Below are 12,118 nucleotides of genomic sequence, written 5' to 3' on the forward strand. Positions count from 1 at the left end.
TGTAAATAGATTTTAATTGAATTTTTAGGCCCTCTCAGACTGTAGTATCACATACTTCTCACTCCATTATATGTTTTAGATTACAAAATCTTGAATTCATCCATTATCTATCCACCACTTAATCCTCACTTGGGTTGCGGTGGGGCTGGAGCCTACCGTAGCTGACTTAGGGTGAAGGCAGGGGACACCTTGGCAGGTCACCAGTCTATCGCAGGCAGACAGTCAAATGCACTTACGGACAATTCAGAATCACTAATTAACCACAGCATGTTTGTGGAGTGTGGCGGGAAGCTGGAGCCAACATTATCACCACTTTTCAAATAAAAAATTAAAAAAACAAAACCTCTAACAGTATTTAATATTCAAATCAGCTATGTCTCAACTACGTTTAAAATTAAAATATCACTTACATGTTCATAAGTAGCAATAATAATCCAACATCCACGTATTCATCAATCAATAATTTTACAATAAGATGCCTCTTCAGGCGTACTTTTAGCATATATTGTTGCTAATACATTTTTTACTTTTACTTATGCACCATTTTCAATGCAACACTACTCGCTATAGGAGTGCCCTATATTTGTGGTGATGCTACCTTTACTCAAGTGATCTAAAATACTCATTTGCATTCTAGCCCCAGCCAGATATATAGAATATAATATAATTGCTTTATCCATAATAAAAGGTGCTGGCAAAGAAGCCCATGGAGCTGTTGCAAATTATATCACAATTTGAATGTATGAACCGGCTCATTCTAATCACTGAAACTGTAATTCTGTAGTTGATGTTGGATGACATCTAGTGGTCATTGTATATATCAACAGGATTAAAGAAGACATCCCCACTCACAGAACTACAAATAAAACATTGCTTTATATATATATATATATATATATATATATTAGAACATATAACAAATGCAAAAGAAACACAGTGACAGATTCGGTGCAACATCAAGCCGTTATAAATATTCATCACTTTAACTTAAATCACCAGGCGGTGGCAATAAATAACACTCAAATAAATAGTCTTAGACAATAAATATGTTTGAATTGAGAGAACAAGAAACACAAATTTGGAATTCCAAAGTTAATCTAAGTTTAAATTACACCTGAAGGACAGACCTTGCACAGCCAGTGTGACAAGTAATTCTTGTGTCCGTTCGACAGCAGCCCTGCTTTTGTAGTAGGTATAGCTTCTTAAATAATACTTTTTAAGAAAAGCTCATTAACTCTGGAAACCATAGTAAAGAACAAAACATATACAAGATCTCACAAAAACATCCCTCAAAAACACACTCACATATGAATATTGTGATATGGCTTGTAACAAAAGGCTTCAATTCCATAAGAATAAATAACATTGACCTGTAACAGGGGCAGTTGCCTAGTAAACCCATATACACTGCCTGGCCAAAAAAAGTGGTTACCTGGATTTAACTAAGCAAATAGGTAAGAACCTTCCATTGGATAATTACTGCAGTGATGAATATGTTTCAGCTGCAACAACTTATTTAACCCAGGCTGATGCAGTGAGGAGCTTCTCATTTCTTAAACAACTGTGTCAGAAGACATATACTGTGGTCATGGAAAAGATGTTAATCTGTCTCAGAATTACTGGCCTGTATCAAGCAAAGAAAACAACTAAGGAGATTTCTGAAACTACAAAAATCAGGATAAGAACCGTCCAATGCTTTATTAAAACCTGGATAGTGGTGAACCATCGTCTTGGAGGAACAAATGTGGTCGGTCATGTGGTCTGATGAGTCCAGATTTACCATGTTCCAAAGTGATGGGCGCATGAGGGTAAGAAGAGAGGCAGATGAAGTGATGCACTCATCATGGCTAGTGCCTACAAGTCCAGGGGGGTTAAGGTTATGATCTGAGGTTGGCCAGGTTCCGCAATATCATGTTCCCAAAAAATGAGGCCAGCTGACTACCTAAATATAGTAAATGACCAAGTCTTTCCATCAGTGGGGTTTTTCTTCCCTGATGGTATGGGCATGTTCCAAGATGATGATGCCAGGATTCACGGGGCTCACACTGAGAATGAGTGGTTCAAGGAGCATGAGACATCATTTTCACTCATGGATTGGTCTCCACGGAGTCCAGACCTCAGCCCCACTGAGAATCTTTGTGATGTGTTGGAGAAGACTTTTCACAGTGGTCCAACTCTCCCATCATCGATATAAGATCTTGGAGGAAAATAAATCCAACTCTCGAAAGAAATAAAAGCTGTGACACTGCAGAAGCTTATCGAAACAATGTCACAGCGAATGAGTTCTATATTCAAAGCTAGGCGGTCCAACAAAATATTAGAGTGTGTGACTTTTTTTTGGCCCAGCAGTGTAGAAGCAGTCAAGCAGGCCTATTTCTTAGACATGACATTTTTTCCAACTCATATTATGGCGTCCATACATATTTGTTACAGATAAATCTTTTAAAGTGCAATTTCATAGGGAACACCATTCACCTGTCAAATTAGTGTGTATTTGTTATCATGTTTCATAAATGATTTGTCAGGAATTCAGTTCTTCTGCCCCCACAAGTCTGTGGACAAATCTATAGTAAAATTCACCAAACCTGCAAAACAGATTTACTGAAAAAAAGTTATGTGCTGCCATTTTGCGCAGTTTTCATTCTGACAAAACATCTGACTGTGGAAAGGTCTGCCAGATCTCTCTGGCTTCACTGCAAAGGTTTAACTATAGATCCTGGTGGAGGTCACTGTGTGAAAGAGATTGGTAATGGTCCTCCCTGCCAGATTTAGCTTGATACCTTTGAGCCACTAGTCTCTGGTACCGGGTCTGCTGTTGGTGATCTGGGTCCACATTTACCCAGCTGTTGGCCACCCACTTCACCCCACGTCTGACTGGGCAGTCGCCGTGCAATGAATACTCATCTAACTCACCCATCCAACCTGAGGAAGCAAGTGGAGAAGATAAATAGCATTTAAAAAGGAGACATGCTACTTGAGTGAGGTGAACTAGATGAAAAAAATATACATTTCCACAACATCCATAATGCAGTTTCAGATGTAACTGCCGGATGATTTGTGGACGTTGAGTTTGGTTTTGTTTAGTGAAAGACAGAAATCCTTGTCACTATAATGACTGTTATGATAACTGTAAGTCAAGACAGTTCATTGTATCACACTGCAAATCATACTGTAAAATGTTGCCCTTGATGACGTCAAGACGAATGACAGTGTTTTGATTGTTAAATGTGGTTGCCCCTGGTTGTATGGCAGTCAATGTAATATCTGAAAATCACCCAGTATCGTGAATGGCTGCTGCAAGCTCCTTGAACAAAATTCTATTGTCATTTGATCCCAATGGAAATGTATGGCAAAAGGAAATATGAAAACGAGGATAACACAACAAGTGACCAGGAAAAAAGCAACAGGGCAGTAGAAAAGTAAGACTGAAGACTCCTGGTTGAATATTTGTTTCACTACAGGCCCTCAGCCAATGGTATGTCTATCAGCTGATACTGAATAAAGGCTTTTTTCTCTGAAATGCTGAGATGGCCCATTTTCTCAGGAGGCTAACATAATGGTATGCTTTCAGCTGTGTAAAGGAACCACATATGGAGAAGTTGGGTTTAAAAAGAAGTACATTGGCATGTTTGAGTCTCCCTGGATTTAGGCCTATTGCTCACAATACAAGAGAAGGGTCGAAACGACATACTGGACTGCTCACATACGTGTCTGCACATGATGAAGCTAAATCAGTCTATTCTTACCTCTGCCATCAGAGAGATGGTTGTACCAGAGCAGAGCTGTACCAGAAGTAGGTTTCATTCTCAGATTCCCTCTGCCACATGTCTCCTGGGTGTCTGTCAAATCAACTCCATCCTGGACCAGTGCCTAGGACAAACAAAACCGTAAACAGCTTGTGTCTAAGCTTCTGTGTTCCCTTAAATATGAGATTCCTTGTCATAGGTTATTATCGGTCTGTATTATCAGAGGCAGCAAGGTCATGTACAGCAATCTTCATTTCATAGTGGATAAAAAGAAGAGATGCTTTGCTGCTTTATGACTATGAATTGTGAAACAACATTCACCTGCTCTTCGTAGGTTCGATTGTCTGCCACAGGAAAGGTGGATTCACCGCCTTCCTCTACAGAGCTGAGGTAGAATAACACCGTAAGATACCTGAAGTAAAACAAGCGAGAAAGCAACAGATACAGATATTTGTGGAAAAAGTCTCCCTATAATGAAAATGACATTATTTCTTCACTGCACTAACATGCTGATGCTCAAGCAATGAAATTGCTTTGTCATACAATTGCTTTATTAAGGTAGAAAACAAATCACTGATCATAAAAACACCTGACAGCATAAACACATCTCTAAGTACGGAATTTTTTTTACACTAAGGCAATTTAGAGATGTTTCTCTACTTGTGCAATTATAAACGTCTCAAAACTTGAACAGAAAAAGTAAAAAAACAAACAAAAAAATGCATTCGTACCTGCAAGACACCTCTGTGAGAGCAGATGCGTTTCCTGCCAGTCGTGTGTGTGCACAGGTCGTCTCTGAGTGGGAAGGGCTGCTATCATGGTGGGCATTACTGAAGTCTCCATTCTCATAGCGGATCACCTGTAGCGGTTCACTCAGTTCAACCAATGCCGAGGGCAAACGTGTGAGACTGATTACTCTGAGTAAAAGAAATAAGACAGCAAGATGGTCTATTACATCCCAATTGCAACTGTATGGGTTACGAAGAGCACAGGAAATAAGAGCATAAAGGTAGTGACCTGTTCCTGAGTGTGTGCAGCACATGGTGAGATCCTGGGCCTTGGTGGAGCCATGTATGCTTGCTTCTCTGGTTGAACTGACTAAGAAGCCTCCCACTTTGTGCTTGTCCTGAACGTTGGGACACATCATAAACACGCCTAAAGTCTCCCAAGGTCAGCATCCCTGTCAGGAGCACACAGAAAGAGACAAATTATTAAGGCAGTCTTGCAGTTATGCAGTATCACGATTCCAACGCAGTATTATTCAGTAAACAATTCTTCTAAAGTGAAGAGTAGGCTACAACAGCCTCCTTTCTCTTTTTCTTCCATTCCTTCCCTCTTTGTCCAACCATGTGCCGTTAGTCTCAGCTGAATGATTGTCTGGCCCCATCAGTTCCCCTGGGAGGCCGCGCCCCAGCCGCAACAATAGCTCTGGGGTGCCAGAGAAGAGGTGGCCAGGGCAGGGGGGGTCGGGGGTGAGGGGGTGGGGGTGGATGAAGCAAAGAGTGTGGAGGAGGGAGTTAGGGAGTGCAGGGTATCCGGGGGAAAATTAAGAAAAGGGACTGGAGAATAATCAGTTTTTAATGAGACAGGACGAGGCACATCCGGACTGGGATGTGTAGAATGCCAGGCACAATGGTATCAGGTCAAAACAGTGTCACCCTTCTTCCTGCCTTGCCACTCAAAAAGACTTGCACGCAATCACAGCCACCCGTCAGCCATTCACAGAACTCTTACCAGCACACAGCCACAGCAGAACACAAGCCTGGTAGACTTAGTTGTTACACATTTGAGTGTGACATGCCCATCCCAAAACACTGACATAAATAGTTAGAAGTGTGTGCATGTAAGTGCATTGGAAACACACAAATTAGATGAGGACAAATTTCAACTAGCTTAAAAATGAATAATAGTAGTATGTTTTTGTAGGAAATTAACTTTTTTGGATACATACCTCAAAAGGACATCCCAAATTACAATATTTTGGAAGAAAAAAATGCTTAAAATTCTTTTAAACTAAAACTTTACATGACAGTTTTAAAATTAAATAATTTCTCCATTCAATTTAAAACACATTCTACTAGTATTTCACAAAAGAATTTCAACCTATTCTTTATCTGTCTGAACTAGGATGACCCTCTTTTCTAAATGGAATCACTTAGAACAGCCATAAATGTACTGACACCCATTAGACACGGAAGCACAGACCTGTTGGGCAGGCTTCCAGACCAGTCAGTATCTGCCGTAAATTGTCTGGGCTCAACCACGTTCCATCTCGAGAGCGTGAATGACTCACAATCTGGAGAAAAGACCACAATGTTTTTCTCATTTCAACAAAGTGTGACGTTTCATGACTTTGATTTATTTTTTGAAAATCTATTTTCCTCAAGCAACTGTATAAAACACGCCACCTCTTGCTTCTGAAGGAGTCCATCTTGGTTCAAGTCCAACAGACTGAAGACCTCATCTGTGCTGAGAGAAAGAAGTGGCTGGTTTGATTCTTCTTGTCCCTGGCTGGGTGCTGTCACTTGGCTGTCCATCAGACCCTTGAGCTGAGCCAGCTGTACCACCACACGGCACTCCTCCTCTGACAGGAAGCCAGGGATCTCTGACAAGGACACAAAAAAGACAACAGCGGTGAATGTTATGACATATGATCGATCAAACAGATAGGCTTGAAGACTGAGCAAAGCTAATCAAAAACATGCAAAGTGTGGCTGAGATTCAAAGCATTCAAACTGTTGTGCTTAATGGCTCCACATTCACACGTTGATATCACACATGACTGCTCGGTAGCTGTAAGCCACCAAATGATTAAAAGCAAATACACTGAAACCATTTCTTTTTATGTGCAGATTGATGCTGGTAATTAATTACTGATGTCTAATCAATCACTCAAATTAAGTTTAAAAAGTAGCACAACGGCTGCAGACACACAAGTCAAAGGGAATTTTATTTCACAACTAAACTGGTGACAGACTGACAGACCTTAAGTGGATTAGCAAGATTTTTGGCTTGATCCGTCAGACGACTAAACTGATTATTGAGATTGCCTAACAAAACCTTTCAAAGTGAATTTTTAAGAAGGTCTGATTAATGCATGATAGTAAAAGCATGACAAATCTTAATAGAATTTCTTCAGAGCCACATATTTGATTTGTATTCTGAAAAAAAAAATCTATTAAATTTAGTTTGCTCGCTGTAAAGAATACAGACAAGAGGAACAGAGTTAGACATGAGGTTTTCATCTAATTTTCCTGTTTTAAAATAAAGCTAGAGCTAACGACTGTTGGTTATTTATTCGTTGCATGTGTTCTGTTTAAGGACAGAAACTCTTACATGACAATGCACATATACTGTGTATATAATGAGTGCAAGCTATTCCCCTCTGTCAGTCCACGGTGGGCCACATTTGTGGTAAAGCCTGTCCCACAGGCAGTTTTAATGAGTGACGACACTGGACTTTTTCCAGACGGGGGGGTACACAGCGCAGGCTTCTGGGAGTCAGTAACTGGTCAAATTAATTAATACAATGCATTTGGCATGCTCATTTGCATTTACACATAATATATTTACTGTGTATGATACACAAAAGAGCAAAATCAGTTCTCCATCCTCCATTTTGGTATCTAAATTTTGATATCTGTTCTCAAATATTTATTTCAGCGGGTCTGCCCACATTTCCTAGAAAATTAGTTAAATCAGCATTAATTCTATGTTATGGATTGTCTTTCATCCATTCATAGAATTTATTCAGATGTAAGTGAAGTTGTGTATTACTATTTCATGATTTCATCGTGTTTTCTTCTAGCAATCCATCCATGTTTCTCAGTCATTTCCCCTCCTAATAAAAGGCTTCCGGCAGGTTGGCTGCTTGTACAGTAGAGGCCTTGTTTGTCACCCGTGTCTTTTACACTGTACCCTCGGTTAATCCCTATTGTCCAGTCAAGGCTCATTAATCTGGATAACTGATATGAATGAAGGGGGACTGAGCCTTCCTCTTCTCCCTCCCACCGCTGTCTCTCCCCCCGGAAAGGAAGTGACCTGCTTGTCTGAACAGGAATCAGGCCATGGCTGCACAGCAGGATAACACCAGATTTGTTTGTATCCTACGCACATGTTCACACGCATACAAATGTACACACACTATGCACTTTTATGTATCAAACTTCCTGCACACAAGACCCACATGTTCCGTCATTCTGAGGGATTTTTTCATTCATGTCTTTTGATGGTTTACGGGTCAGCAGTGACCTCAATCTGTGACAACTTCACTGTCTCTTCTGTGCTAACTATTGCAGGCATCTTCAGTCTCTTGTAAGTAATTACAAAAAAACCTAATCAAAGATGGAATGGAATGGTGAGGGTTGGTCAAAAAGGTGCAAACAGCAAAGAGGTTAGAGTGGGACAGCATGCTTAAGTGAGGGTTGGAAGAAATGTGGGTTGGAAAGGGTGGAGGAGTTTCAGTCCATTAGGGCCAGTATCTTCCTGAATTCAAGTAGCGGGCATGAAAATGGCAGAAAGCCAAAAGTGACAAAGTTCCAAATCCTCAACGCTACAAATCTTGAGCTCTGTCAAACACACTTAAATCTGCTCATAAAGACAAGTGAATCTACATCTCTCGTAACACTTGAATACGTACCCGACCCCTTCTCCCTGCCGTTTGCTACACCTCCCCTCACCCCTTCATATGCAAATCTGTTCAGAGCCCACTATAAATGCACCTATTCTGTCATCCTCTTCTCTTTCACACACAGAGATCTTCATTTACTCAATAGACACACTTCTCCTGTTTTCCAACTTTTCTCCCAGGATAACTGCAGCGATCTGTCCTCATTTTATATCCATAATGCCTTCCCATTTAGCCTCCATGCTCTTTCTCCTTCTGCTTGCTGGGCCTAGCAGCACATTAGCGCTGAGTCCTGGCAGAGTGAGGGCAGAGGGCAGGGTTCGATCTGGAGTAAAGGACAAGACCGAAGACAGGGAAAGTACTGTAGGTAACACTGAAACTGGATTTGGAGATACTCGTGTTTCTAAGCCAAGAGTGACAGCAGGAGAAGATGTTGAGGTGTGGGAGGACCCTGGTGCTACTACCAACTTCAGATCCACACTTTCTGCTAGCGAAGGTGGACTATGGGAACCCCGCAGCTTCTCTCGCTGTGTCCCCATCCCATCAGGCATGGCCTTGTGCCAAAACATTGGCTACGACACTATGAGGATGCCCAACCTGCTGGGCCACGAGTCTCCAGCTGAGGCTGTACAACAGAGTGCCAGCTGGTTGCCACTACTTGCAAGAGAGTGCCATCCCGATGCCCGCATCTTCCTCTGCTCTCTCTTTGCTCCCATCTGTCTTGACAGGTAGGTTTACACAAAACATTTTACATACAGCCAAACTTTGAGAAATCAGGGTTTCTTTCAGTAAATGTGATTTTCACAAGATACTGTTGTGTGAGTTTTTGTTTGCAGATTTAATATTGTGATAGTGCAGTCTCCAGAATCCCACTATAACAGGTCCAAATGGGAAGAGAATGACCAAGAATGACAAGCTTAATTAGTAAAAATAAAAAGTTGTATATGCTAGATAAATGATTGTGCTAACAGGAGCAGGTTTAACATAGGATAATACCCCTTTGACAGCTATGGAAATTGGTGCTAATCTCTGTGGAAAGAAAATCCAGGCCATCAAAGCATCCTAATCTCCCTTTTGTCACCTTTTGTCACCTCTCAGTTGAGAAAAAGAAACCCAAGCACCGAATGTTATCTAATCTAGTGTTGTGTGTTCTCCACCACTATACTATTGATCAGATCCTGTCATCTATTCACAGCTGCTAATGCTCTATCTCTTCTTTCTCAGGTTTATATCACCCTGCAGGAGTTTGTGTGAATCTGTGCGAGACAGCTGCGCACCAATCATGAGTTGCTATGGCTATCCCTGGCCGGAAATTCTGCGGTGTGACCAGTATCCTGCAGACCATCTCGTGTGCATCTCCTCCATCACCAACACCACTGTTCACCCAGGGGGGCGTAGAGGTGAGAAAACAGCTACACAGACTTACACGCTTGAGTAGACCCCATTCTACAAATTATTCAATTAATGGTTTGACTATTTCAGTGCCTCAGGCAAGCTGTCAGGACTGTGAGCTGGAAGAGTCCTCCTCTTCTAAAGACACACTGGAGACATTTTGTAGGAGCGATTTTGGTGAGTACCAGTATTCTTCCAACTACAACCCCATTTCGTACCTATTCTTGTTTGTAATTATGTGACAAGAGTGCACTGCTCCATAAATATATGATGTCACTCAGGCTTTGTGTTTATTTGCTTTGTCTCCAGTCGTGAAACTGCGTCTAACAAGACTCAAATATAGCCCAGCAAGTCTTTCTCAGTTCTCGCTTGCTGCTAAACTGAACGTCCTGAAGCATGGACCCCTGGTGGGTGGGCAGATCCGCTCTCGCATTGAGCTGTGGTTGGAGAGGGATGCCACCTGTGTAAGGAACATGACACGGCAACACCCACGAGGCGGCACTTTCCTTGTAACAGGGACAGTGCAGGGAGAGCGCCTGGTGGTGAACAAGGCTTACGCCTGGCAAAGACAAGACAAGGACCTCATGGCAGCTGCTCGCAAATGGAAACATCACCGATGCAGGAATTAGGCTCATGTGTTCAGTTAGTGAAATAACTGAACTGAAGACTAAAAAACAAGCATTAACCAGCTATGGTAGGGATAGCATTTAGATTTTCGCCATGAGGCAACAGCTGTAAATAACGAGTGGTTTACTCTTTTCAAGTAGTTTTGGAAGAAATGAAATGGAGTGAGCTGGTTACAGTGGAGGTCAGTGTGCATCAACAATCTGTATTTCAGGCAGCTGAGGTCAAAGAAATAAAAGTTGATTAGTAGAAAATGTACATATCGGTTGCGTTTAACTTAATATTGCTGGACTTTTTGTATGCTTTGAGAATTATTAAATTTGTGTTCTAAACCTCAAAGAAATGGTAATTACTCATGAATAGCAGGTCCAATCCGGGGGGGAAAAAACAGCGTACTTACCAAATAGCAGAGGCTTTAGGCTGAGTGTCCTCATCTCATGTGTCTTGTCAGGCACAATTGACACCTGCTGAACATGTCCAACCTGCAAATGTAAATAAGACAATGTCTGTGCTGAGGATCCCTTGTTATATTACCTTGAAGCAATATTAGAATGATTTTCAACCAGGCTTTACAGCATGTAGTGGCTGTGGAAATAAGCAAGAACGCCTGTGTGTATGTTTTTTAATGTACTGCCCCTTTTCAAATATATGTTTACAAAGTTAAGGTGCACTGAATGAATCTTTTCATCACTGAGTTAAAACAGCATGCTTTATCAAGCTGCAATGTTGCCCTTTTCTTACCCGTATCCCCTCAATGCGAGGCAGACTGAAACTCTGACTGTAGTCCTCCACATGGAGCTTTCCTGAGGACGGGGCAGGAGAAGGTAAACGGTTTATGGTGTCGCTGACTGGTGCTGAGGAGCCCCCGTCTCCACTGACCAGATCCCCGGGGCCGTTGTTGTAGTGGACGTAGAGTAGCAGGGCGATAACATTCAGGATGTACACATGAAAGAAGACCATGACCACAACGAAGTAAGCCCGAGAGCAGACATTACTTCTCTGGATGTGCAGTCGAGTGGACCGAAAAGGAGAATTGTAGGGGGGCGATGATGCTTCGTCACTAACGGCTTCCTCCTGCTCTGTCAAATCCTCCAGAATGTCTTCCATTTTTAACTAGAGCAAACCAAACCGCAACAGAAAGCTGGACGTATTATATATGTATTTCGGCGACGTTACTACACGAGTCGAAGAGATAAAGTCTGCTTGATAATGTTAGTTGGCTGCTTGCCGTTAGCAAATATAACTAGCTAGCTAGCTACCGAGCAAACCTCTGGCTGTTTCGATAAATTTCGACGGCGTCGCGTCCGCTGTTTTTACCCAAAGAAACAGGGTAGTTTGGAGCGAGAAAGCAGATATGCCAACTGTCGTTTAAATTGATAAATAAGTGTGTCATCATTAACAGAAGGCCCTTAATCCAGTGTTAGCTAACTGACGCGCTGCCCCTGACAACCTGCCTAACAACAAGACTGACAAGCTAACGAGTCACGACCAGAGGAGCTGCTGCTTCAGGGGCTGCAGTAAACCGTTAGCGACCTCCATCGGTCACCTTGAAACAATTTAACATATATATTCACTTTTTAATATATTGAAGTTTAAAAGTTTAAAATGTTGTGAAATGCACGCTTTGACCTCTGCAGAACTCAAGAGGTTAGATAAAACATAACTGTCTGAGGAGTTAAGAAGGGGAAAATCTGAGGTCACAAATTAGTCAAATAAGCTGGGAAACACA

At 41.8% G+C, this 12,118-nt stretch overlaps 2 protein-coding genes across 3 annotated transcripts; one reads left to right on the forward strand and one right to left on the reverse strand.

Annotated features, from left to right (window-relative positions):
• Nucleotides 1-339: 339 nt before the first annotated feature.
• Nucleotides 340-11,912, reverse strand: LOC110965570 (transmembrane prolyl 4-hydroxylase-like). 2 transcript variants are annotated; one of them, XM_022214674.2, is made up of 9 exons: nt 11,131-11,912; nt 10,790-10,871; nt 6,155-6,351; nt 5,952-6,042; nt 4,764-4,926; nt 4,478-4,663; nt 4,068-4,131; nt 3,747-3,870; nt 340-2,922 (listed from the first exon to the last, which is right to left on the reverse strand). In XM_022214674.2, exons 1-9 carry the CDS (start codon nt 11,494-11,496, stop codon nt 2,708-2,710), a joined length of 1,488 nt encoding a protein of 495 aa, XP_022070366.2. In that variant the 5' UTR covers nt 11,497-11,912; the 3' UTR covers nt 340-2,707. The 2 variants fall into 2 exon arrangements, with proteins under 2 accessions (XP_022070366.2, XP_022070365.2); XM_022214673.2 differs by having other exon boundaries at nt 4,068-4,158; nt 11,131-11,906.
• On the forward strand, nt 7,007-10,759 carry LOC110965571 (secreted frizzled-related protein 2). The gene is made up of 4 exons (XM_022214675.2): nt 7,007-9,101; nt 9,598-9,773; nt 9,856-9,942; nt 10,075-10,759. The coding sequence occupies exons 1-4, from the start codon at nt 8,434-8,436 to the stop codon at nt 10,392-10,394; spliced, it is 1,251 nt and encodes a 416-aa protein (XP_022070367.2). The 5' UTR covers nt 7,007-8,433; the 3' UTR covers nt 10,395-10,759.
• Nucleotides 11,913-12,118: the final 206 nt, after the last annotated feature.

The sequence above is a fragment of the Acanthochromis polyacanthus genome, chromosome 6, assembly GCF_021347895.1.
Source record: "Acanthochromis polyacanthus isolate Apoly-LR-REF ecotype Palm Island chromosome 6, KAUST_Apoly_ChrSc, whole genome shotgun sequence".
Lineage (NCBI taxonomy): Eukaryota > Metazoa > Chordata > Actinopteri > Pomacentridae > Acanthochromis > Acanthochromis polyacanthus.

What these genes read in the sequence shown, in the direction of transcription:
- LOC110965571 (XM_022214675.2), top strand. Translation starts at nt 8,434, where the DNA reads ATGCAAATCTGTTCAGAGCCCACTATAAATGCACCTATTCTGTCATCC. An exon ending in GCTCCCATCTGTCTTGACAG is followed by an intron (nt 9,102 to 9,597) that starts GTAGGTTTACAC and finishes CTTCTTTCTCAG; the next exon opens with GTTTATATCACCCTGCAGGA. An exon ending in ATTTTGTAGGAGCGATTTTG is followed by an intron (nt 9,943 to 10,074) that starts GTGAGTACCAGT and finishes CTTTGTCTCCAG; the next exon opens with TCGTGAAACTGCGTCTAACA.
- LOC110965570 (XM_022214673.2), bottom strand. Translation starts at nt 11,496, where the DNA reads ATGGAAGACATTCTGGAGGATTTGACAGAGCAGGAGGAAGCCGTTAGT. An exon ending in ATCGAACCTACGAAGAGCAG is followed by an intron (nt 3,871 to 4,067) that starts GTGAATGTTGTT and finishes TGTTTGTCCTAG; the next exon opens with GCACTGGTCCAGGATGGAGT. An exon ending in CCATCTCTCTGATGGCAGAG is followed by an intron (nt 2,923 to 3,746) that starts GTAAGAATAGAC and finishes TTGCTTCCTCAG; the next exon opens with GTTGGATGGGTGAGTTAGAT.